Genomic DNA, 27,130 nt, shown 5'->3' on the forward strand with positions numbered 1-27,130 from the left:
CCAGCATAACTCTCACTTACAGGAGGCTCCACTCCAAGTGAGAGTTTCAAGTCCAACTCCCAGAAGAACTAAGTGCCTTCAGGCCCTTGTACCTCTCTTTTAAAGACCTTTCTTCTTATATCACTTCCCTTGATCTTTATGTCACAGCCCACACTCCGCTCTAGGACCACCCAGAAAGCAGTCATTCAATTCTGATTGGTCACCCACTCTCTCACCAGTGGGTTACAGTGTGTGAGATGGGTGTTCATACCTTTTTTGGTTAAATCCAAAATGGGTAGATCTCCATACTTAACTTCTAAGTACCCTGTTTACACTTTGGGGATTAAATCTAAAAATAGATAAGGGATTACAATTTAATCTTCACAATCAAGGAAGAGCTAAGTACCTTCATTGTGACAATCAGGGGAGAGTCTAATCCAATCTTCACACAATGATCAATTGTAAATGACTTAGCTGTTCTCTATACTACAATGATCCAAACCATGGCCAAAGGATTAATGTATGAAAAATGCTATCCACCTCCATAGAAAGGATCAAGGGAGTCTGACTACAGATGAAAGTGCACTTCTTTACAATTTATTTTTCTTGGGTTTTTTTTTGGGGGGGGGGATGTTTTCTTTTACAACATAACTAATATGGAAATAAAGTTTGTATGACTTTACATATATAACCCATATCAAATTGCTTGCTATCTCAGGGAAGGAGGAAAAAAGAATTTGGAATTCAAAATTTTAAAAATGAATGTTAAAAATTGTTTTTACACATAATTGAGGAAAATAGATTTCTTAAATTCCCTACATTTCTATTATATAATAGCAGTAGTAAGCTAAAATATGGATTTTTTAAAATCTCAGTGGGGTCAGTTATTGCTATTGTTTATTTAAACAATTACTTAATGACTGACTCTTGTTTTTGGGTTTTCATCCTACTGTTTGCTCTTCTTCCCCCTCTCCTCCTCCCTCTTTCCTTTCCCCTACCCCACCCTTTAATGTACCTCCTACTTATCTGTCACCTTCTTTTCAGTCTCCTTCACTAGACCATGATCCAAGTCATATCCACTTAGTAACTAGGGATGTTCCTCAAGGCTCCCTCCTAGGCTTGTTTTTCTTTATACTCTCTCATTCCAGGCTCTACTCTCCCTCCTGAGTTCCAGGCCCATCTCACCAACTACCTATTAGACATTTTTACATAAATGCTCTTTAATCATTACAAACATGACAAAAATGTAACTCATCCTTTCCCCCAAACCTACTCCTCTTCAGAACTTCTTTTAGTATCAAGGTAATACCATCCTTCTGATCACTCAGGTTCAAAACCTAGGCATCACCCTTGATTCATCATTCTAATTTATACTGCATATTTACTCATTTGCCAACTCTTGTCAATTTTATATCCACAATATCTCTCATAAAAGTCTCCTCTCAATTTATATAGAATCTCAATCTGACAGTTGTGTAGAAGACGGACTGGAAAAAGAAGAGAATGGAGGGAAGGGGATCAAGTAGGAGGGCTATTATAGTAGTCCAAATAAGAGTTAAAGAGGTCCTAAATTAGGGTATTTGTGGTAAAAGAGGAGAATAATCAAGTTTGAGAGATGCTAAAGATATAAATTGACAAAACATGGCAAATGACTAGATATGAAGGATAATGAATGACTGAGATTCTAAACCTCAGAATGATAAAATGGTAGTCCCTTAATAGGACCAGGGAAATAAGAAATATGAGGCAAAGAAGAATGGTTGAGGGTACCAATGTTCAATTTACAGTATAGCTTACTTGAAGGAAATCCAATGTGTATGCATTTAAAATATTATTTAATTTATAAAAATTAATTTACGGGGGCAGCTGGGTGGCTCAGTGGATTGAGAGCCAGGCCCAAAGATGGGAGGTCCTAGATTCAAATCTGGCCTCAGACATTTCCCAGCTGTGTGACCCTGGGCAAGTCACTTGACCCCCATTGCCTAGCCCTTACCACTCTTCTGCCTTGGAGCCAATACACAGTATTGACTCCAAGACGGAAGGTAAGGGTTTAAATTTTTTTTTAATTTAATTTAAAAAAATTCATTTATATGCAATTTCCTAGGGATATATCTAACACATAAGGCAAAAGAAAAACAATGCTGGACACATATGTTAGACTTTCATTAAAACCTTGTTTTTAAGAGTGATTCATCTATAAAATTTAACTGCTTCCTTCCTTCCTTTTTTCCATGATACTAGAAATCCATGATTCCATGACAACAGAATCTATGACAACTAAGAGCAAACAGAACTTCAATATGTCCTGAATTCACTACTTCCTGAGGTCTCAGAAAATATAACTCAAGTCATTGCAAGGCCATACCCATCATGGTCCCAGGATACATGAAGGGGTAAGAGGGAAGGTCCATTGTAAAATATTTAATACTTTTAACAACAGCAAAGATTTTGGACCAATGATAATAACTAATCATTTTATGGGCATGATTTAGCCAACAGGAACTACTAGTACTTCAGAAGATTAAAAAAAGAAAAACTAAACTAAATTCAGAATGACCTTGATCCTCAGAAAGAGGCCAATATTTAATATCAATAAATACAATGAAGGAAAAAATATATCATCATCTCTCAATCTGTAGAGCACATATAGCCCAACTCATTAGAATGAGTAGTAGAATTAGTATTTATTACATATTAATTATCAAAAGACATTTCTCTTAGGTTCTTTTAGGTTCCATGGCACCATGATTAGAAATTTTTGTAACAACTTTCTTTATAAGTAACATAACTCTGGTAAACATCTTTTCTTCATAAAACTTAATGTTATTCAAACTCTTTGAAGTGAAATAAAATGCACCATGTAGAAAAACACTTGAACTTTACAATAATACTGATATAGTATGGGATTTGGTACTAGGAAGATTTATCTGAGATTCCATCCAACAATGATATTACTAAAGAAGACAAGCAGGGGTAAACAACAAAGGGTCAAAAAATATAAAATAAGGCAAGAATGAGAAAGTCAGTAAATATTGATAGGAAACAATGGAACTTTTAATCACCTGAGTACTAAGCTATTACTGCTTTTTGTTCACAGAGAATTATTCATAAATGGAAATTGGATTATTATTTCAAGATTAAGAAAATGTGGATTAAGCTTCAGTCATTTATAGAGGTAAATTTTTAACTAAGTTAAATACTTATTTCACTTAGATGTTCTGGTGAGGCACTATAAAGGACACAAAGATTAAAATAATATTAGAGGCAACAAGGTAGCACCTTGGATAGGGCACCAGGCTTGGAGTTGTGAGGACCTGGGTGCAAATATGAGTCAGACACTTCCTAGCTGTGTTACCCTAGGCCAGCGGTTCTCAACCTCTCAATTTGTAGCAATGAGAATACATAATGCATATCAGGTATTTACATTCCGAATCATAACTGTAGCAAAATTAGTTTTGAAGTAGCCACCAAAATAATTTTTTGGTTTGAGGTCACTGCAACATGAGGAACTGTATTGCGGGGTCACAGCATTAGAAAGGTTGAGAACCACATCACTTAACCCCCACTAACTAGTCCTTGGCACTCTTCTGTCTTAGAACTAATGCTAAGGCAGAAGTTAAGGGTTTAAAAAAAAAAAAGATAATATAGCCTGTTTTTAAGTGGTTTATAACTAAGAAAGGATAAACATAACAAAAGGTTGAATAAATTGCTATAAAAGAGATACAAGGTGCTAAGGACAAATCAAAAAGGAAGAGTTTACTTTCAGCTGATGGCATCAGGGAAAGACTTTCATGACAGAGGTAGCATCTGAGTCTTAAGACCTGAAGGATTTGATGTGTTGATGAGAGGGATCTTGGGCTAAGGGAGCCAAGGCAGGGGAACAGAACACCATTGCCACACTTGGCGAGTTGCTTGATTTTTCACAAAGCATAAGGTAAATATATACATGTAAAGGCTTAGATGATAAAGCAGAAAAACAAGATTACAATCAGGTAATAGGGGTCTAGAAGCTGTGCTAATGAGTCTGGACTTGATTTTATAAGCAGTGAGGAATCACAGGTTTTTCAATATAGATGGATATGAAAAGAGCTGTGATTTAGGGAAATAACTCAGGCAACAATATATAAGATGTAAAGAGGAAGACATTGAAGAGAGGGAGGCCAATTAGAGGTCTACTGCAATAGCCTTGCTAAGTGATCATCAGGGGTTGAATTGAGTTAGTACAGTAGGAATGTAAATGTAACATGCGCACTGTTGAGACAAGTCAAATGGATACTGATTGGATTGGAAGGGGGATTTGGTGGAGAGGGCAAAAGGAAATATCAGGGATGATTGACATGTCAATTTTTGAGCACAGAAAGAAAATGACACTATTAACTAAAATGGGGAAATTAGAAGGAAGAAAAAAATTCGGGAACAGGAAGCAATGAGTTCCATTTTAGTCATGCTAAGTTTGATAGTGAAATAGCCAACTAGACCAGTCCAGTAGAAAACTGGAAATGCTGGACTAAACTTGAGAATAAGACCACATACTGCAGTGGAAGGAACATTGGCTTTGCTGTTGGAAAACCTGCATTCAAAGCCTGGTTCTGCCACTTGTGCCTTTTAGGGTCCCTTCCCAAATGACAGTGAAGTTCATGAATACAAGTTCATAACTGAGGCCATGGTAGTGGATGATGAGACTGCCAGAGTATTGAGAAAAACAGAAGGGTTGAGGTCAAAATGAACTATAAATATAAAATCTTTGATGGTTATTATAACAATAGTAACATAATGCTTTAAGGTTTATACGTATTTGATTCTCACAAACACGAAAGGTATGTGCTATCATCGCGACTCTTCAGATAAGGAAAGTAAGGATCAAAGTTATGTAACTTGACTAGAGCCACATTGAGTAAATGTATGAAGCTGGATTTGAACATTCCTGACTCGATGTCCAGTATTCTTTTTTTTTTTAACCCTTACCTTCCTTCTTGGAGTCAATACTGTGTATTGGCTACAAGGCAGAAGAGTGGTAAGGGCTAGGCAATGGGGGTCAAGTGACTTGCCCAGGGTCACACAGCTGGGAAGTGTCTGAGGCCAGATTTGAACCTAGGACCTCCCATCTCTAGGCCTGGCTCTCAATCCACTGAGCTACCCAGCTGCCCCCCCCATGTCCCGTATTCTATCCACTACACCACCACAGCTGCTTATAACTACATTTTTGGCCCTTAAATTTAACTTTTCACTGTCAATTTGAAAAGTATGTTTTCTGGATTATGCCAGTAATAGTAAGGATAATTGCTATATGGACTTTTAATTTCTAAAAAAAAAAATCAAAAACTTACCTCATATTTGGCCACATCTCTATAAGAAGGGAAATTTTCAACTATCAAAGATAGGAGTTTCTGTGCACTTCTGTCACACTTTCGAACACAGTTAAGAAAAGATCCTCCAAACTTTTCAAGTAAAATTTTTCCAGTTTCATTGAGAATCTTATGCCTCTCTTCTATCAAAGGCATAGGTACATCTGTGTCAGAGCGAAAATAATGCTGAAGCTCACCAAGGGTAACTGTGGCATAGTATGAAGCTTTAGTGAAGGGTATTCCTTGAGGGGGTAGAAGAAAAAGAAAAACAAATCAGAAAAAGATATTTCAAAGAACAAATTGGGACATTTATGACAAAAATAATTATTGAGTTTAAGTTCTAATTTTAGTATTTTGTTAGGATTCTAATAAAACCTAAATTTCAGCCTGAAATTATTGAAACAATGAAAAAGAAAATAAGGAATACTGATCTTATTCTAGCAAGAAATTATTGATTTGAAGAGGAAACTCTGAAAAGAGCATATGTGACTTTTAGTTTGTAAGGTAATCTTGATTTTCAAAAGGTGGTATCAAGGGCTAATAGAAGTTTTAAATTTGTGTTAACAGTACAAAATCTATTATCTATGGAATCATAGAAACAGAAGGGAAAGGGACTTCAGAAGTTTACCTTGTATCACCAACTCATTTTAAAGATTAGGAAACTCAAGACTAGAGACTCCAAGTTTACTGCTCTTTCCACTGTACTATATGTCCCTGAAGAATAAATAGAAATTTTGACAATGCTTGTTTTGATTCAAAGAACTGTACCTTCACTACAGCAAGACTTGATTAAATCAATTTTGTTAAAGAACATTATTGTTCAAATAAAACTATAATGAATTCTTTATAGAGACATGTATGTTTTAATTTTGGAAAATATACATATTATGTATTTGAAAGCAGTAATTTATTACATTTTGCAAGTTAAAGGCATTAAGGTTAAATTCATAACTCAAAGCTTTCTGAAGCGTAGAGTTCTACATTCAACTATGGTTTCACAGAGGCACAAACAAATGATACGAAGTTGCATCTGTTTTTTTAGTCATTTATGTTAGTGACTAATGGAAGAAAAAACAAATACTTTCAATTGCAATGTATTAATTTCTCTGGGGAATAATTTTAATATAACAACTTCTAAAGCCAAGCCAAGAAAATTTTACTTAGAAGGAAATAAATAATTATGGGTATATATGCCTCCAAATCTGTAAAGATCATATACTTAGAGTTTGCAAAAGCAAAAACTGCCTTAGTGTTTTTTGTATTCTATGCTATACATTAAATATTTGATGCTTGACAGAAAAGTTAACAAAAGGTGAATGTGGAGGGGTTATGAAAGAGTAGTGGAAAGTGCACTAGATTTTAAGTCAGCAGACCTGGGTTCAGATTCTAGTTCTGCTATTAACTACCTGTTTTGACTTTGGGCACTTTCCCTTTCCTATCTATGGTGTTGTTTCCTTTTCTGTAAAAAGAGGGGATAAGACAAGATGCTTTCTGATGTCCCCTCTATAACATTTGCAGTGCACTACTCAAATCCTGGAAGTACCTCTGATCTCACCAACGTAGGGATTTTCCTCCACAAAGCATAAGTCTATCATTTAAATGTCTAGAGACCACAGTCAACAAGTGTCTGAAATGGAGTGGTTTCTTGACTCCAAACCTAACATTCTATCCAACTAAACCACCACTGCCATTTGGAATCTGCTACTCAAAATAAAAATGGCAAAGTACCACATTCAATAGCAAGTGAAACATTGAATATATACTTTCATGCTCTATTATAAATATTCATGTGAAATAAAATACATCTTGCAGAAAACTAACCCCAAAAGACATAACAGTGGAGGAAAAAATCACTGGCAAAATCCCATTTTGTTATCCCTCAGTAAGTTTTTTTTTTAGCACATCACTTCTGGTATTTTAAAAACATTTTTACTGGTTCTATTTCTATATTGCAACTTCAGGTAACAGCAAAATTGTACTTTTTAAAAATTGTGCCCTTTAAATACTCATCAGCCGATCTTTTAAGTTCGGCTGGAGGTACTGCTAAAGCATCAAAATTAGTGTAAGGTGGCAACAACAGCCTCTTCCACTTGTAGAGTCATCCTACATAGGATGCAGCAGTCTAATTTAGGGCCTCTCTATGCTCTTGTCCCCATCGTTCTCCCAAGCCACACAAATTGACTCCTTAATTCCAAGGCCTGGGAAGCTAACCTTCATCCAAGGTTCGGTTGATTGCAGCGCAAAGAGCCCAGTAACCGCTATACATTTTATCCTTGTACTGCACCATACACTTGTGATTTTCCCGTTCGGACCAGAAGGAGAAATTGAGGGTATCGGAGACAAACACCCAGTTGACCGCGTCTTCATCGTTTGCCTGAGGGTTCAGCTCGTGCAGGGTCTTCCAGCCCTCCAAGCTGAACTCTCGGCCTGGGATCTTCTCCAGCAGCATCTCAGCCACTCGCTCCACACCAGCTGCTTCGATAAACACATCTTGGCTATTGCTAGCCACGAATTCCGCAGACTCTCGAGGGGGAAGAGGGGGTTCCATTACAGGTTAAACCCACGAATCCAAAACGTGCTCTGCACCAGACTCGGCTTCCGTCGTAAAGCTACGTGAGGGCTAACGTGAAACTTTATCACCCCGAACCTCCCCGCCCTCCCCGACGGCGTTCCAGGGCCCGCCTTCTTTCCCACTCCTCGCGAGTGTAAGCTCAACTCTAACGGACGCTGCTCACGACCACTCTCCCTCCTCTCCAGCCCGCTCTCCCACCCCGTCAGAGGAAGTCGGTGGGGAGGGGCAAAAGCTGTAGGAGCAAAGGAAGTGGTCCCGGATGAGGGAGATCTCGCGGGAGGGGGCGATGCGGTGCAGAATCCACTACTCGGCTGGCCTCGTGCGCTGCACGCATTCCAAGAGGGAGGGGAGGGGAAGGAAGGAGTTGGGTGCGGTGCAGCTGGGAGGAAAAGGGACTTTGAGACATTTCCAGCTCAAGCGATCCGACCAATCCTCTGCAACCTCCGGGAACTTGGCCAACCCTAGCGAGATTTCCTGGCCCGTTTCCATGGCGATCAAGAGCCATTGGGATGGGTCAGGAAGCTGGAGCTTCTGGGCTGCCAAAGATTGCAGAAGAGGGGGGAGAAAAAAAGTGAAGGGGGGAAGAAGCCGAGGAGAGTGGATATGTACGCCATTTTTGTTCCCCCCCTGGGGTCGGCTCCGCCAGAGCGATTCTAAAGTTCCTCAGAAATCTAATGATCCAACACATTGGCTCGACTGAGGGGAGTGGGATGGGAAATGAGACCGAGAGGCGGGGGGGGGGGGGGAGCCGGGGGGGAGGAGAAAGTGACTTCCCCAAGGTCACATAGCAGGTTAGAGGCAATGCCGAGAACCGAACCCTGCTAGATCTTTGGATGGCTCGATTGTATACTTCGCTAAGATTACCGCCGCCCCTGCCTCCTCCCTCCCCTTTTTAGTTAAACGGAGTTGGTTAGTGGCTTTTGGGCCCCGGTGTTGCCGGGGTGGTACGGGATCTGGAAGCTTAGCAGCAGTGTTGGCAGACACAGAAGCCCGTGTACTTAGGACTCCTTCCTACTTCGTGCTTTTGGTTGGCTCCCTTCACCCCCTTTTTTTGGCCCCTAGCCAGAACTTTGTAGTTGGAGGCAGATTGTAATGTTGGGTTTTTACATGGAAGAGTCATATGTCCTTTGATTTGGTGGAGCTTATGAGGAAACAGAATATACCACTACAGACTACCTAGATTCTTGGGAAGGATCTAGTCGAGAAAATAATGGGTCTTTTCCCCCAACCAGGGCGCACACCCCCCCCCCCATGCCTTTGTTGTTTAAGAAATGACAAATTGGTGGCCAACCTAAATAGTGCAGAACTTCGAGTCAGAAAGACCCCAGTTCTAATTCTGCCCCCAATACTAACTGCAAACCTCTTAATGAGACTCTTAGCTGTAAGGTGAGGTACTTAAACGGGATAGTTTTGAAGATCATATGAGAGCTAACATGAAAGCTGTAAGAGAGTTGACAGGGATATATTAAGCTCCATGTCACGCACTGTGCAAAATGCTGATACAGGTACAAAAAAGAGCAAAAACAGCCCCCCAGCCTTCAAAAATTTACATTCTAATGAGAGGGATATATAATTACATACCAGGTACATGGAAAATAGCTGATAGGTAATTTTAGAGGAGGATGTCAGCTGCTTTTATTGTGCTTAGACTACTTAAATAGTTCCTTCCCTACAGAGGTTGAAAAAATCTTGAGGATAATGGGTTAATATGAAAATTCCATGTAATATCAGACATGCCCCAAGACTAGAGAATAGAATAGTCATCTGTTTATTAAAATCCACTAAAGTCATGATATATTATAACTTATTAGTATAAGTCAACTCTAGTCTCATTGGAGGTCAAATAAAAACAATCTGAAAGCAGATAGGCTGGTAGGATCCTAGATGACTTCCTTTTTCTAGACTCCTTTTAAGAAAAAAGTTGTAGAAACTCTCCACTGACTGACAACCTGGTTTTATGAAACTTCAAATTGACCCTTGTCCCTGACAACCTGTCTTCAAGAAACCCCTTTGCTCACCCTTGTCCCAGATTGAATCATTAACCTTCAAGCCCCTTTTGATACTTTACATAGGATTAGCAATTATGATCATTATGTTTTCTTTCTTTCTCATTTTGTATCTAGAATACTTGCTGGTACCCTAGTCTTTGGTTATTTGATCTAGGCCTCTCTCACTTAGTTTAGACTGGCTAGTACAGATCACAAGTGAGTGACAAGGCATAAACCCTTCCTCTTCTCCAAAATCTTTATAAACACACTTTGTTCTGAAGTTCCAGGACTGAGGTTCTGTGTGGCTTCTCAGATTAATCTTTCTACCTGCCTTAAAGACCCTTATAATTACTTTGGTAGTTCTGTATTTTTTCAGGTTGACAACTATAATCTAATTTTCCAGAAAAAGTCAGCACTAGAATATTCACTGAAGTGAAACATTAGCAAAGATAATATAAGAAGCTGGTAATTAAGTGTAAGCATTGCCTTCAGTTAAAACAACCAAATGGACTTTGAATTAATCAGATAAGAAAAAAAGCAAATAGACTGCCAAAGAGCTCCTCCCATAAAGGTTGTAAAGGCAGATATTTTTCTTTCACCCCAGCTAGTCAGTCTTCTACCTAAGTCAATAAATGTTTCCCTGTGTTGTTGACTCCACAGAAATATAAAGCTTAAGATTTGATCCTTGCCATTACATAGCTTATGAGGAGAAAAGATATATGCACATGTAAGAATAACCATTTAATTTAGTAAACATTAAGAGCTCTCTTGGTGCAGAACATTGTGTTGAGTGATGACATTTGATGACCTCTAATCCCTTTGTGCTGCTTGCCTTTCTTTTGTACACTCTCCCTAATAATGTATGTGGCATCCCAGACCACATGCATTATTCCAAATGTGATTGACCAGAGTACAGTAGAACTCTTACCTCCCTATTTCTGGGTCCTATCCCTCAGTGTAGCCTAAGATTGCATGAGCTTTTAGCTGCTATATCAAACAAAATTTCTGGATAGCTTCATCCTATATTGTGAAATTAATTTTTTAAACCCAAATGCATGACCTTACATTTATCCCAATTACATTTTATCTTAGATTCTAACCTGTCAAGGTTATTTTGGATCCCTGTCATCTCAGACATCTATCTTTCGCAACTTTATGTCATCTTCCTATTTGATAAGCATGTTTTTATCTGTCATTTATAAAAATGTTAAACTAGGATACTTCATTGAAAACTTCCTTCCCAAGCTGATACCAAACCACTAATGTCTGTTCTTGGGGTCAAGCACTTCAACAGATTTAAATCTTATTAATGGGGGTAGCTGAGTGGCTCAGTGGATTGAGAGCCAGGTCTAGAAACAGGAGGTCTTAGGTTCAAATCTGGCCTCAGACACTTCCCAGCTGTGTGACCCTGGGCAAGTCACTAGACCCCCATTGCCTAGCCCTTACCACTCTTCTGCCTTGGAGCCAATACAGTATTGGCTCCAAGACAGAAGGTAAGGGTTAAAAAAAAAATCTTATTAACTACTATTTTCTAGCCTATGTCTCTCCATGTCCATGGTCATCTGTAGGTGAGACTGGAAGAAAGTTGAGACTAAAGCTGGATACACAGATGTGGTGGTCAAAGAAGCTAATGAATGAAAGAAGAGTAGAGAGTGAAGAGAGAAGAGAAAGAGATCCCTGGACAGAATCTACAAATATATTCATGGTTATTAAACAGTATATGAAAGATGATTCATCAAAAGGATAGAAAGGGAGGAAAGCCTATAGTGGGATATCACAAAACCAGGAGAGGATACAATATCCATAGAGAGACCATTTCAAAATAGGACTAGATCCTGAAGTGATTAGATCATAGGATCCTTTTGATTACTTTAGTTAATGGAAATACCTTGAATTCATCTTTGGTCACCTAGAAAAGAGAATCCATGAAAGGAATGGTCAAAAGACAATTAAATGGTTTTAGAAAAATTATTTTTTTCTAGGCGAATGCTTCTGAAATCTGTGACATTCTATTTGATGAAGCAATATGTTAATAGAAATTTACCCTGAGCAAAGGAACTTTTTTATTCTTTGTGAAATATTGTCTATTGTTCAGGAATCCTATACTGTAACTTCAGAAGAGCTGGGTTGAAAGAGCTTTTCAATCATAGGGTGATTATGTCAGTTTTCATTTTCTAGGCAGAAATAGGTAGATTGGAATAAAAATTGGTTCTGGCAGGATTGTATCTAAAATGTAGAGTACAGAATTGTTTTCTTTGGCATCATTTTCACTCCAGAAAACACATCTTCCTCATTGGTGAAGTTCAGATACAAAATAGAATTATTCCTTCCCAAATCTTCCAATTTTTAAAGGATCTGATAAAAATAATATTCTGACGTTGTTTATACAGTACTTTAAAGTTTACAACAGGGGTCCCCAAACTACAGCCCACGGGCGACATGCGGCACCCTGAGGCCATTTATGTCCCTGCCTCACTTCCGAAAGGGGCTGGATTGGTGGTCAGTGAGAGGAGCACTGTATGTGGCCGTGCCACAAAGCAGCGTTGCTCACATACAGTACCACTTCCGGTGACATAATCCTTTGCATGACGCCTTGTTCAAGGTGCCATGCAAAGGATTATGTGGCTGCACAATGGAAGACATCAGCATGGTGAGGGGCGATCTGGGAGAGGGGATTCAGCACTGTGTATACTGCTGCCCGGTACAGTGGTGGCAGTGATGGTGCTGTGCAAGGTGTGACAGGCCCATCACAGCCAGCGCTGCAGCCTCTGCTATCCCAGACAGCGGTTTACAGATTTGTTCATGGTTTTTTTATAGTCCGGCCCTCCAACAGTTTGAGGGACAGTGAATTGACCCCTGTGTAAAAAGTTTGGGGACCCCTGGTTTACAAAAAAGCATCATATCTTTTTGTCCTTGGCTTTCTTTTTTTTATGTGTTTGCTCTATGTTCATTCATAGTAACTAGCTTTTATACAGCACTTTAAGATCTGCAAAGCCTTTTATAAATATTATCTCACTTTATTCCCACAACAACCCAAGGAGCTAGGTCTGTTATTATCCCCATTTAATAGATGAGTAAACTGAAGTTAAGTGACTTACTTTGAGTCACAGCTAATACTAGTGTTTGAAGGATGGAGAATATTCCCTTTCTCTAAAGTGGCTAGCCAAAGAGGAGATCTGCTACTTTTGGCCACAGAATATTTGGGTAAGGGCAGGGGCAGGTGTTCTGATAGAGACTTTAGAAGCATCAGGGAAATTGATGCATAGGACCCAGATCCCAAGCTGATAGTATACACCCTGTTGAGGCATAGAAGTTGGTTTGGGGGGGGGGGGGGATAGGGGAAGGGATGCAGAGTGTTTATCAGTTATATCTATTGATATTTACTATATTAGAAATTAATGTCATAGTATTCTTTTGAAAAATAGCTTCAACCTCATGCGCCCCCTGAAAGGGTCCTGGGGATCTCAAAAGGTCCCTGGATGACACAAGCATGGTGAATGTATGTATAATCTGTCACTGGTTTCCAATGCAAACATTGCTATCAGCTGAAATGCAAATCCGACTAATACATTCTTGGAAGGATAGGGAGTCTAGCATCTTCTAGACCCTTTGAAGCTCAAAAGGTCCTCTTCTGGATAAAATAAAATTGATGAGGAAGGAGACCTGACCAAGGATAAAGCCAAAACTGAGGTGGACTCCCACCTTACCTCTCAGGTGTTTCTTCCTCAGGAGTCTGCTAGAAAGCCTTACCATACTTACTCCAATTTCCAGAAGAGTGGTAAAGACTGGGCACTGGGGGTTCAATGACTTGCTCAGGATCACACATCTAGGAAATGTCTGAAGCCAGATTTGAGCCCAGGACCTGGCTCTCAATCCACTGAGCCACCTATTTGCCACTAAGTTTAAAAACCCACTCCTAAAACAACTCAAACCCTGATTTATGACAGTTGCCAGTTTCTGAGATATAAATAAATGTTCATACTGAAAATAAAATAATCATTTCTTGTGATCCACTTTGAGCTGACTCCAGCACCTCTTGGTTATAACCCACATGGACTAAAGCTCTTTGGGAAAGGGTCCTCAATAATTTTTAAGAGATAAAAGAATCCTAAGACCAACAACTTTGAGAACTGCTGCCTTAGGGAAAAGTTCTTAAGCACCTCACAAATGGGAGGAAAGAATGTCTAGCAACCAGGAGCTATGGATTACCCCTTTGCCACATGTGCTCGCTAAACTTGAGCCCACTTTCCCATGGACTCTGTATGTACTTGTGGGTGAGTTAAGTCACAGACTTTGTGAGGAATGGTTTATACTGTTATTACTATATCTATCTATATCTATATCTATATATCCCTTTCTAAAAACTAATTAAGGCTGACTGACTAAAGTGATTAATCTTGGAGGGAAGCATACTTTTGGGGACTTGGGTCAAAGGCATTAGACAATTGCCTCAATCCCTCAAGGGCACCCTTAGAACCATAAGGGAGAAATGTAGCCTTGTTCTGGGGACTTTGTTCTGAGAATGACATTTTGCCTCCTGCAAAATTTTTACCCAAGTCAGTATTATTTTATGGAAAGCAGAAGTCTAGCTAGACCCCCTCAACTGTATCAGAATTAATATAAACCTGAACTCCATCCCACTTGGTGGAATACCCTCCTTTCTTTAAGTGACTGAAAAAAATACCAATACCACCACCACCAACAAAACCCCTCAAATCACACAAGATTGTTTTTTAAAAGAATGAGAAACTCCAGAAGAAGCTAGAGGGAACATGACAAATGTAGGACAAAAATTAGCCTCAATCCCAAAATGTTTCCTATGAAAATTAAGCATTATTTTTGTATGAATTTATCATATGTATTTGTGGGCTCAGGACTTAGTCTTTCAAAAGATATTACCTGGAAGAGACCATATCTGTTCATCTGTGAGAGTGGAATTTGGGATGAGGCTATCAGAGCTTATATGGGTTCTATGATCAAGTCTTTCTCTGAACCCTTTAAAATCTGCTCCCCTGAAATGTAGGCTCTATATTAGGCTAATTCTGGTCTTCAAAGCAAACCTCCTGGACCTTTCTGCATTCAATATTTGACACCTTTGATTACAGCCCCCTTGAAACTGCTCTTGCTTGGACTTTGTGACACTCTACTATCCTATCACATTCAGATGTGAAACTCCTTCCACAAAGATTGTTTTTGTGACCTACATATTTAGCACAATGGCTAATTGAGCACCACCTGACTGAGGCCATAGGCCTTCCCCAGTTTGCTTTCCCCTTGGTTTGCTCTGCATTTATTGCTCTGCTGTTGCCTGGCTTCTCAGTGGGGGGAACCAGGTTGCTGATTTCTCACATTGGTAGCAGAAAGGCACCGAAAAGGGAGCAGTTTGACCTATAGCCCAGTGGTAGCAGAGACTGGGATTTGGAAGAGACTACAATTGGAAGAGTGACCTTGGTTCCCAAGAATGCTTTGTAGCAAGTGCTTTAAGTGTGATATACTCCTTCCTAGGAACTGAGATGATAGATTTTTAATCACCAGCGATTAGTGTTCCAGTTTAATTTAACCAATTAATAGCAGTTAGCTTTTACAAAGGTATATCTACCAGAAGACATAGCAAGAACAGAAGGTACAGAGTATCCTTTTCCTCCAAACTGGTAGGGGCAGGGGGTGAGAGACTTTCCCATCTATCACCTTAGTCCCTGGGACAAATGAGCTTAAAAGTAGTCATACAAAGCATTTGCCCCATCATGTTCACTTCCACATGCACAGGTCGGCTACACAGAGGAGGAGTCAAACCAGATTGCTTTTCAGGGCCTTGAATGCAGCCTCACTGCATGGATTCTAGGTCTCGGACTTCTGATGCTTGCTGTTCTAACCTTTCAAAGATCACAATGTTATTGGCGTCTTCAGTGCTCTACTTAGACGCAGACAGATTAGACAGAAGACGGAAATCACAACAGGACCATAAACTCACCATCTACAAGGCCAAGTCTTCCATGGGGAGATAGTGGCCTCACCCCACTGAGGACTTCTAAACCACTCCTGCCTTCTCATTCAAACACAGGCAGGAAGCAGAAGGAAACTCACTCTGGCTGGTTAGTGCCTTTCAAATGCACCATGGGTCCAGTTAAACAGCTAATCAAAAGTCTATCTTTTCACCACGTGCTTAGCAGATGGGAACCAGTTACAGAATGCCCCCAAATCCAGACAGGGATTGCATCAGCTATGCAGAGAACACATGCAGCCAAGAGCTGGGCTTATTGGCCAGCTTCTAGTTACCAAGGCAACAACCTCCAACAGCAAAGTGCTCTGCACTAAGGCCAGCTGAAATAGACATCATGACGGTGATATCCAATTATGTTAAATAAGGAAATGGATGAGTCTCTATAGTGATAGTGAAATGATGAAAGATTGTCTTTTATAAACTGTTAAACACTTTCTGGAACACACACACACACACACACACACACACACACACACACACGAACGAACTGACACCAAAGTCTTAAACACTTTAAACTATCTGATTCCACAGTTTCAAGGTCATCAAAATACCAAGAGCACTCTGAAGATATCTTCAAAGGAGGATGGGTTTTTGTCTTAACTTTTGTTGTTGTTATGAAAGTCTAGATCTCAGGGATATTCAACCATAATAATAATATTTGGCAAAGTTATAATTGCCTATATTTATAATTAGAACTGAACTGGATCTCAGATATTATCCATACTAACAATAATAGTTAACATTCATGTAGTGCTTACTATGTGCTAGGCACTGGGCTAAGGGTCTTATAATTATCTAATTTGATTCTCACATCAAGACTGAAGTAGGTACTATATACCCTAGTTTACAGTTGAGGAAATTGAAACCAACAGTCACACACCTAATGAGTATCTGAGGTGGGATTTCAGTTTGGATTGTCCTAACTTTAGGTTTGGTGCTCTATCCACTTGTGCCACCTTCAATCTTCTTATTTTATAGACCAAGAAACTAAGGACCAAAGAGATTATGTCTTTTCTGAGGTCACCCAGGTGGCTAGATATGAGATTTATATCCAAGTTCCCTGATTCCATTTCCAGTAATCTTTTCACTATCATATTGCTTCTTTGTGAGGGAAGAATGATTAGAAATGGTTCCTCCAAGAAAACTGAAAAAGAAGTTAAAATTGTTGGATACCTTCAAAAAAAGTTAACGTGAAGTCAGAAAAAAATCACAGTAATAACCTTTTACACTTGGCTTTTCTAAAGCCCTGAAAAGAAAAATTACTTTTTGAGGGGGTATATGCATAAATCAGCAAACATTTACAAAGTTCCATCTTCTCATTAGTATTAATGAATAAGGGCAATTAACAGCCCAATAAGGAAAGAAACCACCTATTTAGAAAAGATTGACCTTTATCTAAGAAGGCAAATCAATATGCATTGCTGAGTCAAACCGGAGTTAATATTAACAATCCAGAAAGCTAGAAAGGAGATATAAAACAAAAGTCAACTACCACAAATTTAAGCTAGAGTGGGAAGGGTAAGCAGACTAGAATTTAATTGTTAAGAAACATTTGTGAACTAAGGAAAAATAAAAAGTGTACATAAATAACATTTTGCCTCCTGCAAAATCCTTACTCAAGGCAGTATTCTTTTATAGGAACCAGAAGTCTAGCCAAACCCTCTCTTCAGCTGCCTCAGAACTACTGTGACCCTAAACTCTTACCTATCTCCCTTTCTACACTAGATTAAGCCTGTACCTTGGTGGGATACTTTGGATGAAAGACACCGTCCCTCCTCCCTCCAAGTGACCAGGAAAAAATACCAACAGCATAAAAAAAACTCATCACAAAAGAATAAGAAACACTAGAAGAAGCTAAAGAAGACGACCTAAGAAGAATAAAAATTGGCCTCAATCCCAAAATAAGTTTCCCAGGAAAACTAATCATTATTTTTGTATCAATTTGTTTTAAATGGTTGTGAGCTCAGAACTTTGTCTTTCACAAAAGAGATTAGCCAGTAATAAAAAATAGGCCTTTAACTCACATCAAGATATATTTGTCACTTATCTTGAATTACTCAAGGACATGAAGAAGGGAATATAGGAAGATCAGACAAGGATACACCCATATTCCAAGGCACCAGAGAGCTAAGGATCTAATTTTTTTTTTTTTTTTGCAGGGACAGGAGTCATCCTTAAAGAAAATTAGAGTAGAAGAAGAAAAAAGCTTATGGGTGTTAGGTGTTTAGTGAGAGAGTTGAGGTCTTGGCTCAGGCATGTCACCTTAGTTTCCTATTTCTCCTGACTTCTCACAGTTAGAGAGAAACCAACTAGCTGGAGAGGCTGAATGGGTCATGGTACTTTCTAAGAGGGAAGGTTCAAGGTATAGTGAAGAAAAGGGAGTGGTATCAAGAAATAAGCAGAGCAGAGGTACCAAGAACAAAAAGTAGAGTTTTTCAAGAGAAATGATAGCTTATCACAAGAAAGGCTACATCTACAAACTCCTAGAATTTTCAGACCACTACAATTTCAGAAAATTTGGAAAACAAAACATTGTCATTTAAAAATCAAGGTGACCTCAAGCAAATCCTAGAGAAAACGTGGTTTTTGAGCAACTTTCGATATGGAGACATAGCAGACATAATAGGTTCTTGGAAAATCCTGCTATATGAGATGTGAGGAGCAATAATCCTTACTGATCAGGGAAATGAGGGGAAAGTTTTTACTGGGATCAAAATTCTAATTTTTAAGGAAATAAAATTTTGCATAAAATAAAATAGCCTATATGAAGAATATTATACAATAAGCCATATATCAAAATGAATATTAATATATCAAAAATGAAAATGACCATATTGGAAAAAAACACTTGTGGTAAATGTAGCTGATAAAAATGATACATCCAAAATCCATAAACAACTGCTGCAAATTTCCCACCAGAAAAATACTTGGTTAAAGAAAAGGAACAGAGAAGGAAAAAACATAAATTGCTAATATATGACAAACTGTTTAAATTTTCTTCATCAAATAAATCATATTGAAACAATTTTGAGAAATTACCAGCAACACCTTAGAGTAAATGGCTATGGCTAAACCCAGGTCCCTAAAACAGTGTAAAAGAAAATATATAGTATGTGTGGTAGGAGCATGTTGCATAGATGGATATCTGATCTGGAATCTGACCCATCTCCTCTCCAAGGGAGATTGCAAATTTTATTCTTTTGAGAAGCAAAAGGTTCTTACCTCACCTGTACTACTATGAGCCTAGTGGAGAAGGGCCAGACAAGATCCAGGACTCATAATGATCACCACTTTACTCTTCTATCTCAAAATGGAGTATCAGGCTAAAATCACATATATCTACTACATCTAAAATAATTGTAATATTGGACATAACATAGAGTCAGAAGAAAATCTGTTTTTAGAAGAGATCATAGAAATACCAGAAGAATCTTAAAATGGTTTAAATAAGGAACAGATAGATGACTCAGTGGATGGAGAGCCAGGCCTGGAGACTTGGTTCAAATATTACCTCAAACTGAGCAAGTCACTTAACCCTACTCTTCCACCTTAGAACTGATACATGTGGCATTAATTCTTAGATGTGTAAGGGTTAGACTAAAATATATGATTTAATATATTATTGCTTAAAGTGAAGTGACCTTTAATAGCTTTTATTTACAAAAGAGGTGGAAAAAGTGGAAAGTAGAGGAATACAAAAGAGTAGAGAAGACATTAACCTACTCAGACAGGACCTTCAAATGGAATTAAACCCTCTCCAGAAGACAGGAAGGGAAAGCCAGCTATTGACTCACCCAGGTTGGCTCTAAGAGGTAGGTCAAGACTATGACTAGAGCTGAAGGTGATTCCTGAGGTCAACGTTCTTCCTTGAGTTGACCTTCTTCTTGAAGCTGACTTCCTTCTTGGAGTCAACTTCCTCAGCCCTAGAAATTCAGGACCTTCTATAGTGGCTCCTTGTCCCTTCCCCCAATCACAGTTTCCAAATTGTCTAGCACTGCCCAGGTGGTTCACAATTTCCTGATTGAACAGTTTCTGAGGTTGTGAACTCTTGTGTGAACTCTTACAAGTTTCTGAGTGATTGAGTTGCTGAGGGTATAAACTCTTGTATGAACTCTCAAAAAAATCACAAGTTTCTGACTGAGTTAAAAAAAGGGGTGGAGCTCTCCCGAGTATCTTGCTGGCTTCTCACCTAGCACTAAGTAGGGTGTGAATTCACTAAATGGGTTTGCTAGCTCTTCCACATAGTTCAAGCTTGTGTTGATTCAATCAAAAGGTAAACAAAGGAGAGTTAATCCTGTCTACAATAACAGATATGGAAGAAAATATTGAGAGCATCTATAGAACTGGAAATAAAATTACTGAAGGAAGGATTCAACAAGAAAATCATAAAAATTGATGATATAGCCAAGTTGGTGGAAAATTTTAATGAAACATACTCTTGAGGTGCAAAGTAGTTAAACAAACCCAAAGGCAGCAATGGAAGGACAAATAGCAGAGCAAACTGGCAGATCTCTACAAAACAAACAACAGAGGACAAAGTTTAATGGGACAACTTGAGAATCATTCATCTTCCAAAAATATTTAAAGGAATATGCCTAAAATGCTGTATTCCAGGAAATCATACCAAAAAATTCCCAGAAAGTATTAGAAACCAAAATTAGAGGGCAAATCATTGGTAGTGCAGAAGTCACTGGCAGAGGGGAATCCTGTTTAACTCAGGGAGAATTATGGTAAATTCTAGAGCTCTAACATTAGAAAAATAATTTTGTACTCAGCTAAAAAGAAAAAAACCCTATATCAAAAAAATAACAATTCAAATTGCTTGGCTATTCAATTATAATCAGAGGTAAAAGGCTAATATGACATATACCCCCCCAAAAAGGAAAATTGCCCCCAAACACAAAATTGCCTATTGTGCACAGCCTCATCATAATGGAAAATATAGTTGTTCAGTGAGGTCAGAAAATTTAATTATTTTTCTTCTGAGAAATCCAAAACTTTAAAGGTCATTAATATGTAAATTGATCCCCAGTAAAATTTAACAAGATAATATAGAATTGAATGGAAGTATATAAGTATGGCTCAATATTTACACATGATAAAGAGGTGCAGTTTCTAAGTCAAACCTAGCATAAAGGTCATTGAAAACATAAAAGCTAGGAATTTGAGGAAATTATCCCTTGAGAATAGAACAGGCAGGAACATCTGAAAGGCTGAATCAGGATCACCTGTAACAGCAAGGAACAATCCTTTCATTTTACAGATGAAAAATGTGAGACTCCGGAGGCTTAAAGAATTTACTCCAAATCATACAGATAGTGAGCATCAGAGGTGTCAAGTGAAACTTGCCACTTCTGGCTTCATTCAGAGCCACTACTCTCTCCATGGTATATCTCCCCATCTCCTCAGGGAAGGGGTAAGAAAGAAGTGAAATAATAGTTTAGAATTAGTCCCCGCAAGTGACAGGGAACCAAAGGAAGAGATTGGGGGCAGGAGATTCCTATACTGTACACTCTTACTTAGGGGAAAAGTTAAAAAATATATATTTTCTAAATAAAAGTATAATCCTGCTACAAGACTAGCTTCTTTAAGAGAGAATAATAGAATGTTAAAGAGTCTGACAGTTAACCTCTCTTTCTAGAATACTGTGACAGCTGGAAAGAGTGGGGACAGCAAGGTCTAAGAGAACTTCTTTTTTGAGAGAGCTGTTTTAACTCTTGTGAAGAAATATTATGTAGAGAAATCTTGAGAAGAGACTTGAACAGGCATGCTGAGAGAACTGAATGCTGTGTCAGTTTTCAGAATCCAGGAATCAGGAGGAGCAGAGATCTTAAACCTCTCTATTTTGCCCCAAACCCTTTGCTCACTTCCAATTTCATATTTCTAACTACTTTCAGACATCTCATGCTGGATGGCCAGTAGACATCCTAAACTCACCTAAAATGGAGTTCTTGATCTTTTCCCCCTCAGTCTTCTCCCTCCTGCCTCCTTTATTACTGTAGAAGGCAACACCTTCCCATTCTCTTGGACTGACAATCTGGGACTCATCCTGCTTTTATCACTATTTCTCACTCCTCTCTCCCAATCCCTATTGATTTCACCTTGGCAACATCTCTTGAATTCTACACCTGACCACTGATGCTGCCACCATTCTAGTGAAGGCTTTCATCCCTCACACCAGGCCTGTTGGAAGAGTCAGTTTGTGGGTCAGCCTGCCTCAAGTCTCATCTGGATCTAGTTCATCCTCCATTCAGACATTAAAGTGATTTTCCTAAAATATAGATCAGATTGTACCAGTCCCCTAATCAGTAAACTCCAGTGACTCCATCTGTGGGAGCCAAGACAAAATGCTCTCTTTGGCATTCAAAGCCCTCTATAACCTAGCCCCCTCTTACCTTTCCAGTCTTCTTATAGTCATTCCATTTCTTGTCTTTCTCTGACTATCCCCCATGTCTGGAACACTCTCCCTCCTCTTCTTTGCCTACTGATCTCCCTGGCTTTCCTTAAGTCCCAACTAAAATCTCCTCTTTACTGGAAATCTTCCTTAATCCTCCTTAATTCTAGTGCCTTTCCTCTCTAAATTATTTCCTACTTGCCCGGCATAGAGCTTGCTTTGTATATATTTATTTGTCTCCCCCATTAAACTGGAAGCTCCTTTGAAGGCAGTAACTATCTTGTCTCTTTTTGTATCCCCAGCAGGTAGTCGGCACTTATTAACTGTTTATTAATTGATTGATTGATTAAAGTGCCTATGATGATGTTTCTTACAGCTGATAAATTGTAAATAATTGTCTATGTTTTTATAGTGTGTTAAATTGCAAATAAATGATGTAGCCAGTAACCTTAATGTTCATTTGAGCCTGAAAGATTAGGGGGGTTGCTGAAGAGATGAGTAACAACATATGGAAAAGGTAGTTTCTCCAGTTTATTAAATAAGGAATTTTTGATAAAGCGAAGTGGAAGCTTAGAGCAAATTGGTTAATGAGGAATGTTGTGATATTTAGTAATTGATGAGATATTAGAAAATAGACCGTAAGAGTCCTAGAACTCAGGATGAGAGAACAAACAAGGGTAGGAGGAAGAAGTAGAAGGACAGAAGTTTTTATTAAGTACTTTATTTGTGCCAGTCACTGTGCTAAGCTTCTCATTTAATTTTCACAATAGCCTTGTGAACTAGGCGCTATTATTATACCTACAATTTATAGTTGAGGAAACCAGGGTAAATGAAGTCCCTGGCACACAGTATCTGTAAATTAGAAAAATGAGCCTATATATAAGAAAAAGATGAGTATTTCACCTAGGCTGCATACAGGGTAGTCAACCCTATTACACTGGTCTGCAATTCTGAGATAAATAGAAAGTGGAAAAGTAAAGGGAGTAGTGGTTAAGATTGGATTGTTATAAAATAAGAAAAACTTTAGCTATGATCTGGCATCAGAGAACTGTGTATTAGTTTGGGAAAGAAGATTGGGCTTTTAAAAACAAGACATGGGGGGGGAGGGGGAGCAGGGGATAGGGAGAAAGAAGCTGGGTGACTCAGTGGATTGAGAGCCAGCCCTAGAGATGGGAGGGCCTGGGTTCAAATTTGAACTCAGACATTTCCCAGCTATGTGACCCTGGGTGAGTCACTTAATCCACATTGCCTAGCCCTTACCACTCTTCTGCCTTGGAACCAATACACTGTATTGAATCCAAGATGGAAGGTAAGAATTAAAAAACAAAACAAAACCCAGATGATGATACTTTGTGACCAAAAAAAAGTAATGTAAGAAAAAAATGTATAACCTTGAATGTTAACAGGCTAAGTCCATCAATCAATAAAAGGAAAATTGTAGATTCAAAATCAAAATCCTACTAATTTCCCACTTAAAAATATGCCTAAAACACAAAGACTTATATGAGTTCTAAGTACAGAGACAAAAAAAAAATATTGTTTTTAAGCTAAATCCAAAAAAGTGAGACTTGCAGCCATGATTTTCTCTGAGATTAGTGAAAATATAGATATCATGAAGATTACATTATCATTAAAACAATTTAATGAGATATATAAATATCAAATGCAAATGAATAGCATAATAACTAAGTTCTTAAAAAAGCAATGAAATGAAATATTTAAAAATCTAGCTTGTAAGACACGAATTCTGTGGGATTTTTACATTCTTCTATGAGAACTTGACAAGTCCAAAACATAAGCAAAAGGAAAATTATAAACATGAACAAAATATTAGGAAAATTGGATTTTAAAAGCATATAAATTTATAGATTGGAATAATAGAGAATATACTTAACCATTTCCAGAGGATTTGTACTTACAAAGACTTATCAGTTGTTAGGGTACAAAGTACTCGCAAAAGCAGAAAGGTAGACGTCTTGCATATCTCATTTACAGATATTTCATATTCTTTTGATTTCCCCAGGAGAAGTCTATGTGGAAGAAGCATAAAACAAAGGAGATGGTGAAGGACCTGAGGAGAAAAAGGAATCATGGCAGAAGGATTTTAAACCATTAAAGATGTGTTTGAAGAAGTAGGAGAAGTTATCAAAGAGGAAAAGATATTTGGGAGGACAAGGTAAGTAAAACAAGTTGGCAAGATGAGAAGAGAATGATGTAAGGAGAAAGAATTGGGGTGTCATTGTAAGAGTGCTGATAACTGAGAAGCAAAGCATCCATTCTGATGCTGAGATGCTCTTATGTAATTTGACAGCGCCACTTCTCCAAGGAAGCTACTAGAAGAAAGGCAAGAACAGACAATATTGTTTCAAATAAAAAACAGGAAAAATTTTAAATCACTTAAAGTGAGTCTGGGATGTTTGTTTTTCTTTCACAACTAAGGGTCTGCTTAAAGTTCAGTTTTATGCTTCTATTTGAAGATAAGGATCTCTAAGATTTAGACATAGGAGATTTGGATATAGTAACAAAAAAAAAATCAATGGGGTACAGCTGGGTGGCTCAGTGGATTGAGAGCCAATCCCAGAGACAGGAGGTCCTGGATTCAAATATGACCTCAGATAATTCCTAGCTGTGTGACTCTGGGGAAGTCTTTAAACTCCAATTGCCTAGCCCTTACCGCTCTACTACCTTGGAACCAATACACAGTATTGATTCCAAAATGGAAGGTAAGGGTTTAAAAAGAAAAAAACAAGAAATATAGTGTTCATTACTAGAGAGGTACTAGCCTTCAAGGCCTGGGAAGCAATCCCTGTGAAGATGTGACAACTCCCGAGTATTGCTACAACAGCTATTAAAGACCTAAAAAAAGAAAATTCTCCATTTCAAAGTCTTGGCACTAGAAATTAAGAAACTAGTATGATTTTTATCCCTGAAAATGAGATAAAAAATGATGCAGTACCATCTAAGGACCATAAGGATCTTTCCATATGATTTTTAGTAGAAATTATCCATGTGTTGTTGCTCCACACATCAGGGGCTGCTTGCTTTTCTATTTCTATCTCTAGCACTAAGTACAGCATAGCACATAGTAAGTGCTTAATTAAAGTTTTTTAATTCACTTATTCTTTCATTCACTGATTCATTATTTCTGCCTTGATCAGTCCATTAATCTAGTATATTATGTTCAGTTGTGGGTGTCATGTTTTAGGAAAGATATTGATAAACTAGAGAAACTGGAGATCATTCAGAAGATGGCAAGTTGGATTTTGAAGGACCTTAAGGTCATTCCACTTGAGTTCATTTGAAGAATATGAGGCTGTTTCACCTGAAAAAAATGATGAATCAGGGAAGACTATACTTGTCTTGAAGTATTTGAAGGGCTATCACATATTTTTTATGTGATCTATCAGAGATAGAAAGTAGGAGCAAAGGATGGAAATTACAAAGAAGTAAATTTTGGCTAATTTCCCAACAGGTAGAGGTCTCCAAAAATTGGAATGGGCTGTCTTAGAGAGGGAACAGGTTTCCCATCAATACAGATCTTCAAAATAAAATTGGATGACCATTTATTGGGGATATTATACAAGTGATTCTTATTTTAAAAATAAATGTTTGTTATCTTTTATTTTTATATCATAATTTTGTAATCCATTCCTCCACCCCTCATTCCCTAAGAGCCTTAACTTATAACAAAAAATAAAAAGTGTGGGAGGGAGTTAAGCAAAACTAACTAATATATTGCAAAAGTTTAATATTATATGCAATATTTCATAATGACATGCTTCTGCCTATGGAAAAAAAAATAAGGAAAGGTGCTTTCTCTGTTCCTTGGAGCCAAATTTGGTCATTATAATTTTACCACATTCAGTTTTGATTGTCTCATGTTTATTATTTCCATTATATTGTTATAGTTGTGTAAATCATTTTCCTACTTCTGTTGACTTCACTTTACATTAGTTCATGTTTTCCCATGTTTCTCTGTATTTATCACGTTCAAAATTTCTTGCAACAGTAATATTCCATTACATTCATGTACCACAATTGGCTTAGCCATTCTCTGATCATAAGTATCTGCTTTGTTTCTAGTTCTTTACTACTACACAAAGTGTTGCTATAAATATATTCCTATATATGTGCCCTTTCTTTTTGTCATTGACTTCTGATGGATAGTGGGTAGGCAGGGAAGGATTCCTGTTCAGTTTCAGTTTGCCCCTTCCTACCTCTGATACAATGAAAATCCTCATCAATAAAGGAAATTAAAGAGACTTCTCTTGGGCTCTACAGTGTTCAGAGGTCTTGAAAGGAAAGGGAGTTTGAAGTGCCTTGAGGGAGCGGCAGAGGAGAAATAAATGGGCAACAGAGAAGAGGAGACAGCATGATGAAGGTAGAGGAGAAAGTGACATAAGGTTGGAGTATCCCCCTTAGGAGGGATAGCCGCCATTTTGCTTGTAGAGTTCTTGGTCCAGATAATGAAAAGCAGTGTCTCTGGAGGCTGGGGCTGATCAGATAGATAAGAACGGTTCCCTACTGGCTTTAGTCTGACCCCAAACTACCCAAAGCCCAGCTGAGCTTCCTGAGAACATAAATTCTGAGACCAGTTAGGGACTTCTTTATTCTATAAGTCAATTTGTCTCTTGCGTGTCTTTATCTGCACAAGAATCTCCCCTTTGTGGGCCGCTCCAGGCTACTGGTTGGGAAACATGACTTTATGCTTCTTCCAGAAGCAGGAGGTCATCAATATAATCTTTGGAGAAGATAAAAGACCACCAGGTTTGCTCCCCACCAAACCCCCAGGACCTTGGGCCTTATTACTTGCCATGCTGCTATACCCTGCAGACCCCTAGGTAATTCCAT

At 38.3% G+C, this 27,130-nt stretch overlaps 1 protein-coding gene and 1 long non-coding RNA gene across 6 annotated transcripts in view; one reads left to right on the top strand and one right to left on the bottom strand.

Annotated features, from left to right (window-relative positions):
- Positions 1-15,928, bottom strand: part of QNG1 (Q-nucleotide N-glycosylase 1) — a 39,998-nt gene extending 24,070 nt beyond the window's left edge. The window contains exons 1-2 of one of the 2 annotated variants that reach the window (XM_056805942.1): positions 15,856-15,928; positions 5,307-5,566 (exon numbers count right to left, since the gene is read on the bottom strand). In XM_056805942.1, coding sequence (XP_056661920.1) covers positions 5,307-5,480 — 174 coding nt within the window. In that variant the 5' untranslated portion in view covers positions 5,481-5,566; positions 15,856-15,928. Of the gene's footprint in view, positions 1-5,306; positions 5,567-7,535; positions 8,241-15,855 lie in introns of those variants that run through there. The other variant, XM_056805941.1, reaches the window with a different exon arrangement.
- LOC103097495 (uncharacterized) overlaps positions 2,259-27,130 on the top strand; it is a 28,594-nt gene continuing 3,722 nt past the window's right edge. For 2 of the 4 annotated variants that reach the window (XR_001623518.2, XR_001623519.2), the window contains exons 1-4: positions 2,259-2,372; positions 3,077-3,154; positions 24,303-24,455; positions 26,561-26,660. This is a non-coding gene — a long non-coding RNA (uncharacterized LOC103097495). The remainder of the gene's footprint in view (positions 2,373-3,076; positions 3,155-24,302; positions 24,456-26,560; positions 26,661-27,130) is intronic. The other 2 variants (XR_001623522.2, XR_001623521.2) reach the window with 1 other exon arrangement.

This window comes from Monodelphis domestica, chromosome 7 (assembly GCF_027887165.1).
Source record: "Monodelphis domestica isolate mMonDom1 chromosome 7, mMonDom1.pri, whole genome shotgun sequence".
Taxonomy (NCBI): Eukaryota; Metazoa; Chordata; class Mammalia; order Didelphimorphia; family Didelphidae; genus Monodelphis; species Monodelphis domestica.